Below are 22,457 nucleotides of genomic sequence, written 5' to 3' on the forward strand. Positions count from 1 at the left end.
CGAACTTATCAATGTCGTGCCTCGCGAATAGCTTTTGGGCGTAGTCAGTGAAAGCTCGTGCCGTACTTTCAGATGTCGTCGTCAACGCTAGTTTTAAGTTTCTCTGTTGCCGCGCTGACCCTGGCTGCGCCGTCACTCGCCGGAGGCGGAATCTGTGTGTTTATGATATTCAACTTATTCTTTTAGAGCACAGGTTCTTAAACTTTTTTTTATCCGTGACCTCTTTTCATAAGACAAAATTATTAATGACCCCTGGCAGTACTGGAGCCAGTGGAAGCCATTAATTTATCTTAGTTAATTATACGAACGATTATTGAAATTGTATTCGTGTAATCATGATTGACGACGTTTATTTCTGCAATAAACTAAACAAATATAGAATGAAAGGTTGTAGTGTATAATAATTTCAATAGTTCTATAATAAATATTTAATATAAACACGTTTATCAATGTTTGTTGCAACCCCCAGAATGTTTTTCGCGATCCCCGGAGGGGGCGCGATCCACAGCTTAAGAGAATGTGCACCAGCGCGTTGTTTCCTGGAATAGTTTAATTTTTAATTAAATTATTATGCAGCATCGGCTGAACTAGGATTCCATTATCTAGAAACAGTACCATGATTTTCTAAAGGGCTGGGCCATAGCAGTGTTTGAAGGAACTATTAAGCCATAATTATGTAGCAGTAAAAAAAACCACATTATTTTGATCAAAAGGGGAGGGCTGCACTTCTACTGGGACTGCCCCTGTCATTATTTCCTGGTATTTACTGTCATGAATGGAATTTGTCTCCTGCCAATATACTAGTTATCCACCCCTTTTTTTGATAAGGCAAATAAAGGTTTATTTATTTAATTAGTTATTTAATTATTCACCTAAATTACTGTCGCTTTGGGTTCCCTTTTTTATTATTATTATTTTTTTTTATATTCTAATAATGGATGACGAAAACATGCAGAACCAGTGATTTATTGCATCCTAAATAGCTTGCTAGCAACTAAGAGGAAAAAGGCAACAAAGAAATGAAAAGAAAAACCATATGTCGCTTACTAGTTGTAAGGCACAATTTTTATTTTGCATTAAATTTGATTTTCATATTAATGTGCAAAAAAAAATTAAATATTAAAAACAAAAATTGAGCTATTAAGAAATAACAAATAATGATGAATTACATTGCCTTACTGTATTTCTGAATGTGTGCCATATTAAAATTTTATATGACACTATTTCTTGTTTAGACATCATGAGGCCCTAAGGCAAGTGTGTAATTATATATTTTTAACTTTATAAAAGGAAACTGGAAGTCCCCCCCTCCACCACCACTTAAACAGAGAGGACATGGCCTATTTGGTTTATGCCCAAATCTGGTCCTGATCCTAATACATTTTCAGTGTTTTGGGGACTCCCCATCAAAAAAATTTGTGGTGGCATACAGCATGCACTGTGCTCTCACCCCCCATCTGCCCTCGTGGGTAGTGCAATAGGATTGCCACCATCCCCACACCGGATGGAAAAGACCTGAATTGGAATCCCATCAATGACAGGAGGAATTTTTGTGGGTCTTTTTTTTGCAATGTGACTGAGTTAGTTGGTTTCAGGTGAGGATAGCATGGTTTCTTCTCCCAGAAATTCTTTTATTTTGTCCAGCAAACAGAAACTCAACCTTAGAATACACTCAATTTACAGACAATATACAAGCAATGTCGCATTAGTTGCCGATGCTCCTAAAACCCAATAACAACAACAATCACCCCCACCCAATTCAAATAATTTTCCCATAGAATTTTAGTTTCAGCTTCGATTTCTCCTACTGTGCATTGAAAGCAAGGTGGTTGGGAAAATCACACACGCACACATATATATATGTGTGTGTGTGTGTGTATGTGTATGTGTGCACAGTGTGGTGGCTTCAATCAGCACAGGATTCACTATAGTGAGGTTTATAATCTGCGACTGTGATTGATTATCAATTAATTTCGTTCTTAGTCTACCTCATTATTATTTGTTTTTTTATTATTTTTCTAACTAATCATGCATAATTATTTCTAATATTAAAAAAATAATCCTCTTAATACAATATTATATCTAATACTTGATAATTTTAACTTTCTCTTTTGTTCTAATTGTGATTTACTACCATCAGCTAAATTGTTACTTTTGTTTTATTTCTTCTCAGCAGAAACAAAACTAAAGAATATACAGGAAAGAGGGCCTGCTGCAAAAAAAGTTTTGAATAGAAGGCGAGAACCAAGAAGACATACTGTAGCCAGTGGTATAGACTATAATATGGTATGGGTTTTTCTTAATATCTTATTAGTAATATTGACTTTATCTTTTTGAATACCCTTAGATAAACATTATTTATGCTTTTCTGTATGTGGCTGTTTTGAGAAAGGCAAATTTGGGAAAATTTTGTCATTTTTTTACTTAATTAACATATCAATTGTGGTCAATAAATAGTTTAATAGTCCTAGTCATGTTTGCTAGCTTATTTTTAAATTTAGCTAGAGATTTTGAAAGTTACAATTTAATATTCGTAGAGTGTTTTTATTGGTGATTTTGCGTAAATATAGTATCACATAACTAGTAATGTAGTGCATGGTAGTGAAATCGTAAGGATTTTAAATGTGGTAAATAAGTAGCTCAAAGGTTCTAATTACATAGGTCGGCATAATTTTTTTTTGATTTTAGCTAAGAAATTTTATTTCTGGTATGGTTATAACTAATTTAAAACTCTAGGAAAATAATATAACATAAACTTGATAGTGTAATAAGTATTATTGCATTTAAGTATCTATTACTGTAATGTAGTATTCTCAAATTAAATTGAATTTAAATGGAAATCATACCTTAGACTGGAACAGCAAAGTAATGGGCTCAAAGTAGAAGGAGTGCTGTGGCTCTGGGGAAAACTGAAGGAGCAGTTCTCCTATGAATAATGGCCTTACAAAATGTGGACCTATCTGGAACAGGACATGATGCAACCAAGGGGGATGTCTTTGTGTGTGTTCGGTGCAGAGAGCATAAAGAAATTAGGTGCAAATTCAGTGACGATTGTATCACATTCTAATGGGTGTTTATGAGAGCTTGAAGAATAGGGCCTTTAATGTATAAATATGGGGGCACATCAAACTCTCAGTTGCCCAACTTAACACCAGTGTTTACATTTGTGCATCAGGCAATCTGCCTTGGGAAAAGTTGCAAGTTAGGATTAAATTTGAAAGTGCCAGCAATTCTACTTAGACACAATAGGAGGGAGTAATGTTGAAAGTTTTTTCAATCTGACCCTGGAGAGACTGTACAAGGGGTAAAAATTTTCTCAGCATGGTCTATGCATGTTAACAGAGAAACTGTTTTTAATGGATGGGATATACTTAAATACTAGGGCTGTTCAATAAAGAATAATATATATATATTTTTTTATAACATGCCTTTATTAATCACCGTTATTTTGATGGTCATTTTCAAAGTATTCCCATTCGATAAAATGTACTTGCTCTGCCTTTTCTGCCATTCTTCAAAAACAAAGTGGAAGCCATTTTTTCATATACGTTTGAGAATTACCTCTGATATCTTTACAGCTTCTTCTGATAACTGGGAATGCTTTCCCTGAAGTTTGGAAATAAAAAATTCACAGAGTGCAAGGATCAGGGCTGTAGAGTAGATGAGGAACACATTTGACATTAATGCTGGCTAAGTACTCGATGACAGTATGAGCATGTGAGGTCTTGCTTTGTCGTGATGCGGCATCCACCCACCTGTGTGCAGTTGGGGCCATTTGCAACAAATGTGATCCTGCAAAGTGTGCAGTACAGTTCTGAAGTAAGGTCCTGTAACATTCTTATGATGTGGCACAATATGCTGGTAAGCCATTCCTTGAATGTCAAAAAAAGAGATAATCATAAGCTTTCCTGCAGAAGCCACAACTTTTGGTTTTTTTCAATATTGGTGACTTCCAAACAGAACTTTATTGTTTATTCTTTGGGTTGAAATAATGAAGCCATGTTTCATCCTTCATTATCACCTTGTACAGAACTTTACCTTCAGTAACCATCCGTTGCAGCTCTGACAAACCTCCATGTGAATTTACTGTTGCTCAGGCATGAGTAGTCTTGGAACCCAATGCGCACAAACATGCGTCATATGCAAATGGTCATGGAGAATACCGTGTACTTCCTTACTGATATTCTCAATATATCTTCCAGTTGCCTTACTGTTATACGACAATCTTCTCTCACGATTACAGTGTTTATGGTTGGAGCCCCAGGACCATCAATTTTTGTGATTGAATCATGTCTGTCTTTAAACATTCTAAGCCACTTGCGAGCTGTGCTATATGGAAGCATAGGTTCACCCTAAGCCTCTTTAACATTTCATACATTTTGGGCGACATTTTCTTGGGAAGATGGAAACAAAATTTGAGAGCAGCACACTGTTCCTCACGTGTCTTTGTTATGTAGGCAAAACTGAATAAGCATAAACTTGACCTACTACCAAGGTCACACCATGTGCACTAGTCAACTGTGCAGTTGTTTTATGATACAACTTGGTTTGGTCTTAAATTCTGCAGCTCAGCTAGAAATAGCAAGCGGTATGGTTGTTCTTGAAAAATTATGATCATTCTTCATTGAATTTGATTCATCAACCATCCTTTTAATTGCCTTTGCTATATGTGTTCTGAAATGGTCACACAGTGTTGGAGTTAGCTTTTTTAGAAGGCCACCTTTTGACCATACTGTCCCTAGTCATGACTGAAGATAAACATCATTTTTGGTTCTGTGCCTCCGTAGCCAGGTGGGAAGGAGCAGCAGTGCGTAGCACATGCTTCTTGATTAGACCAGGGTTCGAGCCCGTCACTACCAAATACGGAGGATGCGGAAAGGTCAGGGAATGACCACTGCATATCCCGGAGCAATATGGCCTTAGTTGCTAATGCTCCTAAAAACCAAACAACAACAACAACATACTTTTGGATCATAAGACACAGGGAAATATTAGGCAACATTTTCCAGGAGAAAAAGTGCACGTTATGATCCAGAAAATATGGTACTTTAATTGCAATCATAAACACTTTTCCTAGCCAGTAAGTCAATAGACCATTAAGACATATTAGACAATTAAAATATTAGGTAAAAAATCAACTTTTTTTTGTCACAGTTATCTGTTTGCATGTTATACTTATTTGGCACTTGTGTACATATCAGTTTTTTAACAGAGAAATTAGAAATCAGGTTGGGTTGAGAATTAATTATAAGGATTTTTGTAGGTGGTTTTACGATGTTTTTAAGAATTATATGATTTTTTTGTTTATTTTGTTTATAGCTGAAGAGGATGAAACTTCTTGAACAGGAAAGAGATGTATTATTGCAGGGCATGGATGCTGTTGAAAGAGCATGTGAATGGTACACAAACCAAATTGCTAATGTCCAGGATAAGATGAAGTGCATTAACAAAGCTGATATACATTCTGTAAGTAAAATATTCTAAATTTTGCAATCGTAAATAAATATTGAAGCAGTTACTAATTTAAAGAAATATCTATAGATTAAGGGAAGACTTATTTAGTTTACAGAAAAGTATATATCTTTCACAGAACTTTTTAACCATAGTCATTTCCAGAATTAGTGGCTTTGTTGCATACATCCTATTTTGGAAAGGCTAGTTTAAATTTGGTGTCAGTCTATCATCCCAACATGTTTTGTTTATTTGTGATTTCAACCTTTTAAAACCAAATGCTGTTATTAAAATATATCAAATGAATACAAACGATGTGCCTAGGTCATATTGTTTGTATTCTTTAATTTTCATTCTTTTCCCATTATGTGATTAATGTGAAATATTGTTAAAAGGAAATTTTGTATAAATTATAAATTATTTTTACAAATAATTATATATGAATATTTGCTGATTATATGAGGACTGTTCAATAAAGAATGATCATAATTTTTCATGATCAACCATACCACTTGCTTTTTCTAGCTGAGCTGTGGATTTTAAGGCCAAACCAAGCTGCATTATATAGCAACTGCACAGTTGACTCATGCACACGGTGTGACCTTGGCAGTCAGTCAGTCAAGTTTATATCTGTTCAGTTTTGCCTATGTAGCGACAGACGACGAACAGTATGCTGCTCTAAAATTTTGTTTCCGTCTCAAGAAAATATCAGCTGAAGCATATGAAATGTTAAAAGAGGTTTATGGTGAATCTACACTTCTATATAGGACAGCGTGCAGGTAGTCCTGGAGCTCCAACCACTGCTGTCACCACAGAAACCCTAAATGCTGCTTCTGTGATCACAAAAGAAGATTTTCATATAACAGTAAGGCAACTGGTTGAGATGTTAAGAATATCAGTAGGAAGCATGCATGGTATTCTGCATGACCATTTGCATGTGATATGTTTGTGCATGCTGGGTTCCAAGACTACTCACACTTGAGCAACAGCAAGTTTGCATGGAGGTTTGTCAGGAGTTGCAGTGAATGGTTACCGAAGGTGGTGAGGTTCTGCACAAGGTGATAATGGCAAATGAGACATGACTTCATCATTTCGACCCCGAGAGTAAGCAACAAGCTCTGTTTGGAAGTCTACGTCATTGCCAACACTGAAAAAAGCAAACAACATAAGAGTCGTATTATGTGGCATTATATTCTGCAGGAAAGTTTATGGTCATCACTTTTTTTGACATTCAGGGAATGGTTTACCAGCATGTTGTGCCATCATGCGACTTTTGTGGGACCTTACTACAGAACTGTACTGCACACTTTGCAGAATCACATTTGTTGAAAATGATGACAGCTGCATGCAGGTGAGCAGATTCTGCATCATGACAGTGTGAGACCTCACATTGTGCATATTGCCATCAAGTACTCAGCCAGCATTAATGTCAGATGTGTGTGTTCCTCTCTGCCCTGAAGCTCTGACCTTTGCACCCTGCAATTTCGTTAAAGAATTTTAACTTGGGAAAAATTTCTGCAAGGAAAAGATTTCCAGTCATCAGAAGAAGTTGTAAAGACATTTGAGGCAATTCTCATATGCATGTCAAAAATGGCTTCCACCATGTTTTTGAAGAATGGCAGAAATATTAAGAGTAAGTGGATTTCACTTTGAAAAGGACCATCAAAATATGGATGATCAATAAAGGTATGTTGTGAAAAAAAAATTGCGATCATTCTTTATTGAACAGCCATCATACAGGGTGATTCACTACGAGTGCAACAAACTTGCAGGAGGTGTAGGGGGCACAAAGACGAATTGGAATCACATAGCATTGCAGGGTCCGAAATGCCTTCATCATGCGGTAGAGGACGTTGAATGAGAGGTCGCGTGAACAGCGATCCCGCTGGAAGTCAGCATTTGCGAACCATTTCTGTTGAAGAAACCAAGTAGCAAAAGTCCTCCGGAGTGGATAATCTGCAGGCTCCAATGATTGGACTCGTTGCAGATGGTATGAACTCATTTGGTTTGTTGACAGTATCCTCTATACAGTGGATTGGAAAATACCCAATTGTTGGCCTATCACTCGAGTATTCGTACTTGGATTGCCTTCTCCAAGACGTAGGACATTCTCCTCATTGTCTGGCGTCCTCATTGTTCGTTCTCGATTCATGGTACCTCTCGTGAAACAACCAGTCTCACGTAACCTTCTGTGCACAGGTGCGAAAATCGTATGATGAGGAGCATGCCTGTGTAGGAAACGTTCCTGGTACAAGCGCAGAGCGGCGCACCCGTTGCAGTCCGCAGCTCCATACGCGAGGTGCATGTCCTCCAGTTCAGCGCTTGAATACTCGTCCATCCTACTGCCTCGGGAACCGGTTCGCAAATGCTGATTTCCAGCGGGATCGCTGTTCACGCGACCTCCCGTTCAACATCCTCTACCACATGACGAAGGCATTTCGGACCCTGCAATGCTATGTGGTTCCGATTCGTCTTTGTGTCCCCTACACCTCCTGCAAGTTTGTCGCACTGATAGTGAATCACCCTGTATATGATTTGTATGACATCATATAGGTAATGAGTGTTTGAGAAGAAACACAGAATGCTGCATTGGTTAGTATTAAAATGCACTATTTTAAACTATTTTGCACAGTTTCAGTATCCAAATAATTTAAAACTAGATTAACTCTAAAATAAGTGAAGTACAATACAGAAAAAATGGTGCAATACCATAATGTTTTTGCTGTTAGGCCACAGCCTATGAAAAATGGGTAGAATGTCTGAAGTCACAGGTGTCTACAAGGGAATGTCTGTCTTCTTATTATATTTGGAAAATCTGAGATAAGTTTCTGTTGCTAGGGAACCAAATTATGTAGTAACCCCCCTTTTATCATCTTGCTGGTAGATCTAAGCTATTTCAGGAATGAGGTTGTGATGACCCATCTTTCCTTTAACCTTATGCAGTCTGTATAAACTACTCAGAGAGTGATGATATTTCCAGTGCTGGGACTTATGGACTGGGATTAGGTGGAAATTTCTGTGGTACATTATTTAGATGTAAGTTGATTATTTCCCACTCTTTGGTTATATGAAACTCTTGGTTATCTGATCCTTGAAGATATCATTATATTCAATTTGTGTTGGTGGGTCTTTGATTTCTGTTGAGGCCTATCATTGTTGACAGTAGCACTAAAAAAAGTGCTGTTTGCAATTAATTTAACACAAAAATGTTATGATTTTGAATACTGATATTTCCTTTGACATAAACATTTACAGTTGAGTATGACTCTGATCCATGGGGTGTACCAAACACTGTAGTATTGGGGAGTAAAAAAAGACACTGGTAGTGATTAAATTAAACTAAAACTCAAACATTATATCCAAAGGTATTATTATCAATTTTTTTTAAAAATATTAAGTGTTCATTATTTTTATTGATCAATAATAATTATTCACATCTTTAATTTGATAATAAAATATTTTCGAATAGTCAACTGTTTTCAAAGATATTTTAGATTGTGTGCTAGTAACTGTTAGATTTAGCAGCAATGATTATAATTTTAACATTCCTATTAAGATTCTTAGCAAAGCTTATTATGAGGTGAGTACTAAGATAATAAGCTTTGCTAAGAATCTTAATAGATAATCATCAGTACTTCAAGCTTTCAGCTGTAAAATTAGTCATTATTACAAATATAAATACATTAACGATAATTGCCAACACCTCTACCGTCCCAGACTATTCTTTAAAATTCTAATTATTCCAATTTCCATTACTAATTTAACCACATGGATGCATTAACGTTAAACAAAACTTATGAATACTCTAAAATCCTCATCAAATATTTTGGCAGTAAATTACACATTAAGAGGTGAGTACTAAGATAATAAGCTTTACTTAGAATCTTAATAGATAATCAACGGTACTTCAAGCTTTCAGCTGTAAAATTAGTCATTTTAACATTCCTTTAACAGAAATTACAAAACTGATTTTGTTTGCTGGTAAAGCATAGATAAATCATGTTTACCATAATTTTTATTTTATTTAATTTTTTGAGGTAGAGAATTAACATTTAATTATCTTGCTTTATACTTGAAGCACACCACCCCGAGGCAACAAATGGCTCTGTAGAAACAAAATTAATTGCCAAATTCCAAATTGGAATTCAGTTTTTGTAAAATGTAATATATTGTGTATTTTCAGTTTATTTCATTTTTCTGTGAACCTGTTATTCAGTATATACTATAAATTCTCTTTAATTATATTAATTATTAGTACAGCCACTCCCCGACTTATGTAAGGGTTGCGTTCCATGGAACTCTACATAAGTTGGAATTTCCCTAAATGCTTATGCAGCACTCGCAAATTTGATTGAAGCAAAAAAAAAATATTCAACGAACATGTAAACAGAATTGTTTACTCAATTTTTTTATCTCATGCACAGGAAAAATTACAAAAATTTCAAAATTATAAAATTACAAAAAGAGAAGGGAGACAGGCATAACATCAGCAAGTTTTACCTTTCAAGCATCGTTGCCAGAATTAACTCTTCAGCTGATAAGCATAATCTAATCTAAATCAAATTTTTTTTTTCATTCCTAGCACTGCCACCACTTGAACTTTCCATTGGTTGCTTTCATTTCATCATTGTAATAAGTAAATAGGAATGAAGAGAAGATTCTGAAAATTTATTTACGTTTTTTATATGATTGAAGATTTCAGTGAAAGGGAATCACATTTCACCATAATTATGTAAAAACTCACAGAATTCCAGTTATCGGTATTATCGCAAATGCAATAAGATCGAGTTTACCCCTGGCTTAGTGCCGTGAAAGGTTTGTAAAGGTAGGGTACCTGCGTGTACCTAGGAACCTTACAATAAAAATTATATTTATTTACTACCCGTTTATAATAGATTGCGCTAACAGAAAAGCCCAATAAACCGGAAAGTGCAAATTGTTTTTATTGTTTTATGGCAGTGACCTCCAGAAATGTGTTTTAGAAAAATATCACAAAGGCATTATTGATTCTTATAACAGAACATATGATAACTATGAAAGTGTAGTGCAATTTTCATTATAAAAATGACCTTTTAGAGATATAAATAGCTTAGTTATAAAGCAAAATTTTCAACTTTCGAGGTCTTGGAACAAATTACCAAAAAAAAACAATGTGTTATAGGGTTCACATTACGATATTTTCATGATACCTCAATTTATTCCTACGGGATGCAAAATACATTTCAATGATTTTTTAAGTTTGCACCGGCCAGCAAAAACTTATGTAAAGTCGAATTTCCATAAGATGAATATTACGTTAGCCGAGGAGTGGCTGTATTAGTTTTTTAAATTTGAAATTCAAACACTAAAGGTAATTATTATTCTGCTTGCTACAGGAATCATCGATGGATGCTCAACAGGAACGATTAAATTTTAAAATGACTAGAATATATGAAGTCAGTCAGCATCTTACAGCATTAATGGAAAGTTCAGATAAGGTATTTGAGTCCAAAGCATATGTTCATTTAATATTATAATGCTATATTTCTTTTTATTAAGTTAAGAATATTTCTCATTTTAAAGTGAATAAATAATTTCTTAAATACAATAAGTTTCTGTTTTTCACTGTATTTCACTATACAGCGAAAAACAGAAACACAAATTCCACAAATGCTAGAATTAAAGGTCAGGTTGTTTAGATTAGTACCAGACTACTGTGTGATGGATGGAGTTGTTTTATATTAATTTAGCTGGAATACCATCAGTTATGCAATTCCACTAGATATGAATAACATAACTATTGATGATCCTGTTGAGGTTGCTGATAAACTGAATAAATATTTTGCATCTACATTCCCATCTAAAGATGTTTTCAGGGATAGGAGATAGCAGTCATATACCAAGTTATAACTGGGAGCTGAATGATTTTGTGATAACTGAGGGGAAAATGGAAGAGAAATTTTTGGAGCTAAAAGTAAATATGGCACATGGGACTGACATAATCTATACAATTATATTAAAAGAAGCAGCAAAAGAAACAAGAGGTCTAGATTTAAATTTAAAATTGGCTTTCGGCCAGAGTGCAATTGATTGTTAGAACAAACTTCTATTTGGTATCATTGAAGGTTTGGTATTGTTTGCCTGACATAGCTGAGTGGTCAGTAGCATGCAGTCTTTGACTGGACTGGGGTTCAAGCCCTTGACTGCTAAATACAATTAATGTTTGTATTGATGATTTATTGTAAACTCCACTGACCTGGTGGCCGTGCCAGAGTATAAACAAGAACATCATACCCTGGCATTTACTGCCATAAAGGGAATTTGTCACTCACCAATGTAACACTTTATTTAGTATGGTAGGACAAATAAAGAAGTGGGTGATTAAATAAATTTTAGTGAGGGTTGGACAAATTATTGGAAGTAATGGACAAGTGATATGAATATGGTAGGGGGAAAAAAAGGGTTGTAATTAGTTGTTACTGTTGAGAACAGGCTACATTCAGAAGTGGGATCTCTCAGACATTATCTCTCCTGCTCTTATTTCTGATTTTCTTAAATGACATTGACAGAGGTACACAGAGTGTAATATCAAAATTTGCAGGCAATTGAAGATCAAGAGGGTGGTAATGACCAGTGTCAGGTAGCCTGCCTTCAGGATGACTTGGATAAGTAGTAGCTTTTATTGCTGTAAAATGCAAGGGTTTTTCTTGAAAAATTATAACCTTAAAATAAACTATACACACTTAATGGATTGAAATAAAAATTGTACGGGCAGAAATGGAGTTGGGGTAATGACACAGACAGACAGATAGCAAAGAAGATACAAGGTGTCTTGTTAAGGATATATTTAGTAATTTACTTTTAGAGACAGGGAGGTTATGATCCCATTGTATAGGGTAGTTGCAAGACCACACTTGAAATACTGCATTCAGAGCTGAAGATTGCACCTAAAAAAAAACATTGAATATCGTGAAAATGGCAAGAGATAGGTACTGTGCCTGGTCATATTGGCCACAGTCACTGATATGAGAAGAGAATTCAAATATGTGCTACAGAGATCGGAAACAAGGTAACTTAGAGAGGTTCTGATTTAAGTTTATAAGGCTCTGATGGAAGATAGTAAAATGAATGAAAGAAAAAACTTATATAGTATTAAACGGCACTAGAATCAGTATGGCATAAATTTAAACTAAGGGAGAAGAGTTATAAACCATATCATGGGAAATTTTCCTTTAGTCAGCAAGTTCATAGTCATTGGAATAAGTTGTCTCCCTGGGTAGTTCACGCCAATGACTTGTGGAAATTCCAAGCCCAGCTGAATCATTTCCTATGGGAAATAGGTAGTTTTCTGTGTTTTTTTTTGCTGGTAAAACAAAACTTGGCCTTTTTGCACCATACAGTTAATTTTGATACTAGTAGTTTGATAATTGATTATGGACTTGGAAAATCAGACATAAAAAAAAATAAATAAAAAATAGAAGTCAATGTCAAAATCTGTTATCAAAATGGATTAATTTTGAATTGGTTCCAACAGTTGACATCCCACTGTACACACAGAATGATTAAGAAAAGATGTAACAATTTTGTATGACTATATTGTTTTATGTGTCAATGATGCCAAACCGATCAATGGAATAGCATTGATGGGTTTGGCATCATTTTAAACACAACATGTGAATTGTTTTTCAAGCAGAAATATCTTTATATATGCGATTCCTGTGCATCCAAAAATCCATTTGCAGATTTTGTTTGAAGTTTACCGTAACCAGTGTTTCCTCAGAGAATGCTCTCCACAGATGCTGAAATTATTTCATTTTTCCTTTCATTTCTTCAATGTTATTGTGAATTATTCCTGTAGACACTGTCCCTCTGTAGCCAGGTGGGCAGGAGCAGTAGTGCGTAGCACACGCTTCTTGATTAGACCGGCAGTCGAGCCCGTGACAACCAAATATGGAGGATGCAGAAAGTCAGGGAATAACCACTGCGTAGCCGAGTGGGCAGGAGCGGGAGTGCAGTAGCACACGCTCTTTGAGTAGACCGGGGTTCAAGCCCCTGACTGCTGAATACGGTTGATCTGCCAACCCGCACTGGACCAGCGTGGCAGATTATGGTCCATTTCCCTCAGCATGAATTGTTGAGGAGGCTTCCACCCTGCAGTGGGTTGATAATGGCTGCACTTTACTTTTTTTTTTTTTTTTTTTATCCCCAGCCTGGATAAAGGGTGAGGGTTGGTGTCAGGAAGGGCATCTGGCCGTAAAAATTGCATGCCAAAACAAAAAACGCTGACCCCCATATATAATGGGAAAAAGCGAGGACAAAAAAAAAAATTCCTGTAGACACTATTCTTCAGGAATGCTTGTGATGGTGGCCATTCACTTTTCATGTACATGCAATATTTTCAGGTATTCCACTTCTTTCTGATAATAATGTATTTATTATTGACTATTATAGAACCTGAATGTTTAATTTCTTTACTAACTCAATGCCGACCAGGCTAGCTGGGTGAGTAAAGTGCCTACCTGGCAACCCAAAGGTCGCGGGTTTGAATCCCACCTCAGGCTTGGATATCACGATGGTGCCGCACTATCCAGTTGGATCTCATGGCCACGATACACGAAGGAAGCAGGAAAAAACTGGTTCCTTCGTGTATTGCTCACATCATACGATAAAAAAAAAAAAAAAAAAAAAACCTAACTCAATCTGGTTGATCTTTTTGGACCTTTTCTATAATCAGAGCTCATTTTAAGCTCACACACTTCACTGTAACAAAGCTGCTAATTTGATAAAACCTTTTTACACAAAAAAAAAAATGCTGCTCAATAGTGCACTCCCTTTTATTTAATATAAAAACTTCCATGTTTTACTTGTTTACTGGCATGCAGCTCACCAATGCTAGCCCATTGCATCAAAAATATAGGCATTCAAAACTGTCTTATCTTTTGTGGCCCCCTCCACAAGGGGGACGACTTGAAAACTTCATGGGCTGATTACAAAAGGGTAGTAGTACAGTGTTTAAAAATTTCTTTCTTAAGGTATAACAATTCAAATTCTGTCACCAAGTTTCTTGTAGGTTCAATAACATATATATTTTTTTTTAATTACAGGTCCTGAAGTCAACAAAGTTGTGTGAATGAGGAAAGATGGACAAAATCAGTCACCATGCAGTCAATGGCGCCTCCGTAGCCAGGTGGGCAGGAGCAGCAGTGCATAGCACACGCTTCTTGATTAGACTGGGGTTCGAGCCCGTGAGCCACCAAATATGGAGGATGCGGAAAGGTCAGGGAATGACCACCGCATATCCCCCGAGCAATATAGCCTTAGTTGCCAATGCCACTAAAAAAAAAAAAACCAATAACCAAATAACAACCACGCAGTCATGCAATATTTGAGAAAAAAGGGACTAAAGGTAATTCATGAGGACATAGTTACAACACTGGGGGAGGATGCCCCTGCCTATTTCATGTTTAAGAAGTGGGCAGCAGAATTTAAATGAGGGATGGAGAGCCTGGAAGATGATCCACACTGTGGAAGACCTACAATGTCTATCACTCCAGACGTTGTTGACAGTATGCATGATCTGGTGATGAGTGATTAATGAATGACAGTTTAATACATCTCTGCCAGCATCTCATATGAATGTGAATACCAAGTAATAACAGAGGTTCTCACTATGAAAAAGGTATCGGCACAATGGCCCAAAGTTGTTGACAGCAGATCAAAAATACCCAAGAGTTAAGTCAAGTGAACAGTTGCATTGTTTTCAAAGAGACCTTGACCATGGATGAGATGTGGGTTCATTACTTGCAGCCAGAGACAAAGGAGTAACCCAAACAGTGGAAACACAGCTCTTCTCCTCCTCCAAAGAAAGCCAAGTCAATTCTTCCTGCTGGCAAGGTGATGGCAGCAGTTTTTTTGGGATGCTGATGGAGTGTTGCTAGCAGATTGCCTTCAGAAAGGCCAGACAGTCACAGGGGCATATTATGCAGACCTTGTGATGCATTTGCACGAAAACATCAAAGACAAACACTGAAGAAAATTCAGCAAAGGACTCTTGTTATACTAGGACAATGCACTTCCTCATAAGGCTGTCATTTCCAGGCTGCACTGCATGAGTGTAGTTTTGAAATCTTGACCCATCCTTCATATTCACCATATCTAGCACCATCAGACTTTTACCTATTTTGTAATTTGAAAATATACCTGGCTGTCATCTGTTTTTCCACCTACAGGGACATTGTTGCAGCAGTGGATGCATTCCCGCAGGCCCACGAGTAAACTTTAATTGCAGCTGGAATCAAAATATTGCAGCACTGGTGGAAAAAGTGTATTGACTCAGAAAAGGGCTATGCTGAAAAGTAATATGTTAACAGACCCCCCTCACATAAACCCTTCATATTCAGGTAATGAAATTTTCAAATGCCTGTCCTAAATTGAGAAAATTATTACCCTATTTAAAATGTTCATAATAAAGTGCAAGTAATAAGTTTTAAAATGTAATTAAAAATGAAAAAATATGTATAGTGGCAAAATTAGACAAAAATTACAATCTTGTAATTTTTGTCTGATTTTGTAAATTGAAAGAGAAATGTGTCCACTTCACCATTTCCTGAAGTAGTTCTTTCTAGACGTTCAATTTTTCATTTATTTACTCTCTCTCTCTCTCTCTCTCTCTCTCTCTCTCTCTCTCTCTCTCTCTCTCTCTCTCACACACACACACACACACACACACACACACACACACACACGTTTCATTTCTGTCAGATTTTTTTTTTTTTTACCCATTATCTAAACTTAGTACCACCAATCATTCAAAGCAGCTCATTCTGCTTCAAATGGTGAGTGTAATGCTTTATGCTGCATGCCATTGGTGCCTTTTGGCCATCTCTAATGAGACAAGACAGTAATCATTAGCCATTTCCTTTTCATAAAAAAACCTGTTATTTGAAATTCAATTCCTGCAATTGTAACATTATTCAACTTTATAAAAGCTCTCTCTCTCTCTCTCTCTCTCTCATTATGAAATTTAATTTTTTTTCTCTCCACTTGGATCATAGCTTATATCCCAAGAAGGGATCATTATCACAGACTGAATAATAACTAATAATCAGTTTTGTTTGTAGAATCATGTATTTTAAATTATTATTCACTTTAAAAAATAATTTCTAAGGAATTTATTATAGAAATTATTTTATAAGCAAATTACATCTTTCTAGGGTTTCCCACTACACATGAACCTTGCTGTTCACCAGCCATATCTCTACAGTAAGATGCAGCAGAACTCAATACAGGCAACAGTTAGACGGCTGAAAAATCAAAATAATTTATTAACTGAGGTATTCCTTTGATTATCTTATATTAAAACTTTTTATGCTATTAATTTTTTGATTACTGATTTGTTAACTATTATTGGTATTTTTTTTTTTTTTTTTTTTTTTTTACCATCATAATAAACTGATGTTTATGTATTTAGTTATTATCACATTTTCTTTAATTTGAGTAGTACTAGAATTAAAGCATAAACAGCCGCTGTAGCCAGGTGGTCAAGCATGCAGGTGCTAAATACACATGCCTTGAGTGGCCGGGGTTCAAGCCCGTGACTGCTAAATACGGTACTGTTTCTTGTATTCCGTCTATCTTGTGAACTCCTCTGACCATTTGGTTGTCCCAGAGTATAAACAGAAAATTTATTTTATTTAAATTACTATAATTCATTAACTTTAACTTGTATTTTTAATTTCTAGTATTTTCTTTTACAGTTATCTCATTGATTTATGAAATTTAAAATGAATTCCTTTTTTTTTTTTTTAAGATGAAAAAGAATTGAAACTAGCTTATGCAGAATTTTCATTCATTGAGGTTATTATTATGTTAATATTTTTAAATGCAGTATATATTTATTATCCATTAAGGATTAACATTTTTTATTATGTTAGTGTTTATGTGGGAGCTTGGCTCTTAAAATTAGAAACTTAGAAAGTTCAAACATTTGAACTCTCTCTGCATTGTTTTCAACAATAAAAAATAATACAATAATAAATTTACAAATTTTACAGTAATATAAAAAAAAAGAACTGGCTTTTAAAAAAAATTTTCCCTTGTTGTAAATCAGTGCCCCTTGAAACATTATAACAAAAAATCGAATTTTTCTGTCCAAGTTCTGTCTGTAGGAACCTGGTAATTAATATATTTTTACTCAACTAAGATATTCTTCAGTACATCCTGGACCAATAGCAACAAACAACCATTTCTGGGTAATATATCTGAAGAATCCACAAAAGAAACCACCAGCCAGCACAACATCCCACAGTTTAGCATCAAAATAATTCTAATCTTGAAGTATGGGTTACCACTACAGCATAACCAGGTCCAGCTCATCTAGAAAGACAGCTCCAGAGAAGAGAGAATACACTTTTAGGACATCAGTTCATATTTAACCTTTTAAAAAAAGGCCACTTTCTGTTAACCTGTATTCTTTTGCATCCATAATTTTCAGCGTGAAAACTACAGTTTTAGTTTAGCTGTCTTTCAAGTTAGTTACTCTTCGCATTACTTCAGGTTGAGACTTGCTCTTTTTTTCCGTATACAAGTAATTTTTTTTTTTTTTTTTGCCCTAAAATCCTGGTATGATTTTGATTGCAACATATGTTTTTAGTATTTGTTGTTAAACCAACATAAACTAGCATTTGTTAAACCTTGGATGTTTTTCTTAAAATAGTTCAATGGCTGTAGTAACAGCTGCCTTTTGTCTCAGAGTAACAAGATATATCAATATTACTTTACATTTTATGCCATTTTCCTAATATTGATTCTTAAAGGGTATAAATTCTTAACATTTATACTCTTTTGATATCATATGACAGGGCCATGCTGAGCCATTTTGGTACCTGAGGCAAGAAAGAAAAATTGCACCCCCCCCCCTAAAATATTAAAAAAAAATTTAATTAAAAAAATGGGACTTATTTAAAATACATTTCTGGTACACATATTAATAAAAAAAATTAAAATTGAGGTTATAAAAATGACAACCAGTGGGGTGGCACCCCAGATAACACTGGCGCACAGAGCTCGGTATCTGTACTGTGGTGCAACAAAGATTTTATTTTCGTCTTGCAAAAGCAAGACGATAAGTGGATTGGAATAATCAAAACATAAAATAACATTGGCAGTTATTTAATCTTTCTTTTGGTGTCCCTTTCAGCTTTTAACCTGAGGCACCCCACTGGTTGTCATTTTTATGTTTGTTTGTCATGTTTGCCTCACCCTCAGCACAGCTCTGTCATATGATATCATCTATAAAATGAAATTAACTTCCTGTATATTTTTTTAGATGAAGTTCTCATTAGACAAACCTCAAAATGCAGATATTATTCCTATTTTTGCACTGAATTTTTGAACCTAAGCCTATTTTGTAAATTTGGGTTTAATAAGTTTGCCATTTTTTGCTTTCCTCTTCAACTATAAATCTGTACGTAGACAGTTTCTGATAATGTTATTTTTCTGGGCTATATATAAAGACAGTCTGCTCATGAGCAGACTTTACATGAAAAAACAGTCTGCTCATGTAAAGAGAAAGATATATTAATCTGAGTACACCTTTTTTGCTTCATGTGCTGCTAATACTCTACATAAATCTTGTAATTAATTCATGCAATTAACTTGCGAATTTTGTTTGTTTCAGGAGATCAGCAAGAAAAGTAATCGCATTACTCAATTGGAAAGGGAAAAGGCTGCACTAGTTCGAGAGCTTTTCCGTGCACGTACTCAGAATCAAGACCACGATGATACATTAATGTAAAAATATGATATTTTTATATTATTTCATTTTTCTCTAAATCCTAAGGAAAAGGAGATTTATTTGTAAAATATAGAAATTTATATTATAGATAGGCATTTTGTTTTAAAATATAAATTATGAAATGTTTTAAATAATGAGATTATTATTCTTTAGTTGAATTTTTGTGTACAAAACTACCTTCTGGTGTCTTTCTCGATGCGATACTGGGTATTTTTAAAGCATCAGATTTGATATGACTATTTAAAAAAAAATTCACTTGTTATGATAGTGCCTTGTTATCAAGTAGCAATATTTCTGGGATCTGTTTTTGAACTTTGATAATTATTTGGTTGATTATCAGTTAATTTAGTAACCATGGCTGTTGTGAAATGATTTAGATGTTATGTATCAAAATATTTTAAATGTGACGTACATTGAAGAACATAAGTGCCAATGAATAAGAATTCACTATTTTTTTGTAAGATATGCCGAGTCTGTATGCATCATATTGATGTAAAATAATATGGAAGGAGAGGAGAGGATAATGAAAAACCTCAATAAGGCATTAGGCTCACATGTGGCAGCCTAAATTTGTATTCACAGATGAAATGCATTCATGTCACTTTTATAAATATTGGGAACAGTGGCACTTCAGGATGCTCTGAGATCAGAATGACATTGAATAATGAATAATATTGTTATTAATGGCCTCCAAGCATACATTCATAATCATAAGTGTATTATGTGTGTAAAAGTGCATGTTTGCAGGCTGATTTGCATGTTGTGGGATCTGGAAATCCCGGAATAACTTGTGGGGAACCCTCCAGTTGTCGATGGGAATCAAACCCAGACTTCTCTGAATGAGTGGCAGATGGCAATTGATTGTTGACTAAGCTACAATGGAAGGCTGATAGTGAGCAATGTTGGCCTTGGAGAAACAGTTGTATGCCCACTGAGATATTGTAACTCTGGAAAATCTTGAAAGAAACCTCTTCCTCTGCATTCACTACTTGGTCAGTTAAGTTACATTTTTTTGTTTTTTTTTTAAAATGTGCTATCATGATTAACAAAACTGGTATTTTTAAAGCTCTTAGAGTAGTGATTAGGGTTAAAAAGAAAAAAAGACAATACTATAATGTCTGGGGAAATGTGGGAAGGAGTCATTATTGCAGCATCGTGCTTACAACCTCACAATGTCATAAAATTTTAATGAATTAATATCTGAAGGGAAACAGCAAATGTACTCTTATTGTTAAAAAATGAAATTGATAAAATACTGACATTTTAATGGTCAGTTTATTATTTTAATATAGGAAGTTCAAAGTGTTTATTTTGCAGTGTATATGTATATAGTAGGGCATACTAAACCTGACTCCCATAACTCGGCATTTTCTGATTTGTCCCAACACAACACATAATAGTGTACATTTTAAAAGTACTTGTTGATGGTTTAGGAAGAACCGAAACAGGTTAAAGAAAATTTATTTTTAATTTAAAAAAAAATTTTTTTTTTTCTTTGGCTGATGCTGCATTAGCTTCCTTGAATCATTTTGCCTGTACTAATACCTATTTATTGATTGTCAGTTAATTTAGTTACCATACATCTGTTGTAAAATATTTAAATGTTATGTATCAAAAGATTTTAAATGCGACATACATCGAACAACAGAAGTGCTAATGAATGAGAATTCACTATTTTTTTTGTAAGATATGCAGAGATTCTCTATGCATCATATTGATGCAGAATAATATAGGAGTGGATATTGAAAACATGTCTACCTAACACACACACACACACACACACACACACACACACACACACACACACACACACACACACACACACACACACACACACACACACACACACAACAAAGCTATTAACACACTAAGTTTGCCAGAAACCGCAGCATCTTGTATTGTAAAAACATTTTATCATGAGTTCGCCCTGGTATTGGATTACTAATTAAAATCTTCAATAAAAAGCACATCTCAAAAAAGAGAAGTATATTGCTATTTATTTGAAATTAATTCTATTACCCAACGGGCAGGGCTTAAGAAACATTATCAGTGTGGCAAGAAAGAAATCTATATTAGCAACTAATATATTTCAGGTCAGCTTGCTACAAAATGCTTGCCAATTATCCAGTTCTCTTAGGATTATCTGAGAACGACCTCATCCACCCATGTGTATTATGTCCATAAATTGTGTGTGTTTCCTGGTCAGTTCATCTGTTTTTCAGGATAAAAAATCTAAGTTTCTAGAAGGAAAAATCCTTGTTGTCTTTGCCTGGGGCCAACTAACTCAGCCACGGAGTGAAAAAAGCCCATAAAAGTTCCTTGCATCATTGACGGGATTCAAACTCAGTCCTTTTCCACCTGATGTGGAGAGGATGGTGATTATAATTATTGTGCTTCCTGTGAGGGCAGTGAAATTAGTAAGGTAAAATACTTGTTCTGAAGTTATTGCCTTTCTTCTCGGTGAAATTCATATTCTGTGGAACAAATAAAGTATAGAACATTGGTCAGCAGGCAAGCCACTTAATAAAAACATTAATGGGTTGCATAATTATATGGAGAAGGAAAGAGAGAGAGAATGATTGTTTTTGAGGAAAGATCAGTCTCTCAGTTTAAAAATGCCACACATTCTTCCTAAGTAATTTTTAAATTGATGGGTGAGATTGGATGTCAAAATAAATGTTTTCATCTTTGTTACAGTATTGTTGATGCAGCAGTCTTCATTTAATGCATACATTGTGCTTTATTTTTTATGGATAAAGGTTAACATTGCAATTCTTGGCTGGATCACATTTTTAATGAAAATTTAAAAAACCACGCTTAATGACGCAAATGCAACTTTAAAATAACTAAAATGTAAATATCAAATGAAATTTCTGAGCTGTACATTGTTGCCTCCAGAATTTCTGTGAATGAGTAATTATGATTCAGATTTCACAAAGCCTGAAAACTTCCAGGATACCAAGAATGATAGCAAACTACAATATCCCAGAATATTATGCTTCTGCTGTCTTGAACTAGATAGTTTCTACTGAGAAGGAAGGTTGTCTGCTAGCTTGCACTAGATAGCAGTGGCATTAGGTCTGAAGACTTGGGGGACAGGTTATATTCTTGGGTACCTTTCCATCATTGCTTTGGCAATATGCTATATATAAGATATTCCTACATGCCCATATAAAGGTAAGGGTGCACACCTTGCTGGAAGATAATCTTCGTCAGTAGAATCTTAATTTTT

The 22,457-nt window shown here is 35.1% G+C and overlaps 1 protein-coding gene across 1 annotated transcript; it reads left to right on the forward strand.

Annotated features, from left to right (window-relative positions):
* Positions 1-738: 738 nt before the first annotated feature.
* On the forward strand, positions 739-19,225 carry LOC150083882 (suppressor APC domain-containing protein 2-like). The gene is made up of 6 exons (XM_090374926.1): positions 739-759; positions 2,174-2,286; positions 5,320-5,466; positions 10,827-10,928; positions 16,644-16,763; positions 19,109-19,225. The coding sequence occupies exons 2-6, from the start codon at positions 2,284-2,286 to the stop codon at positions 19,223-19,225; spliced, it is 489 nt and encodes a 162-aa protein (XP_090231052.1). The 5' UTR covers positions 739-759; positions 2,174-2,283.
* Positions 19,226-22,457: the final 3,232 nt, after the last annotated feature.

The sequence above is a fragment of the Mastigoproctus giganteus genome, chromosome 6, assembly GCF_048544385.1.
Source record: "Mastigoproctus giganteus isolate SK-2022 chromosome 6, ASM4854438v1, whole genome shotgun sequence".
Taxonomy (NCBI): Eukaryota; Metazoa; Arthropoda; class Arachnida; order Uropygi; family Thelyphonidae; genus Mastigoproctus; species Mastigoproctus giganteus.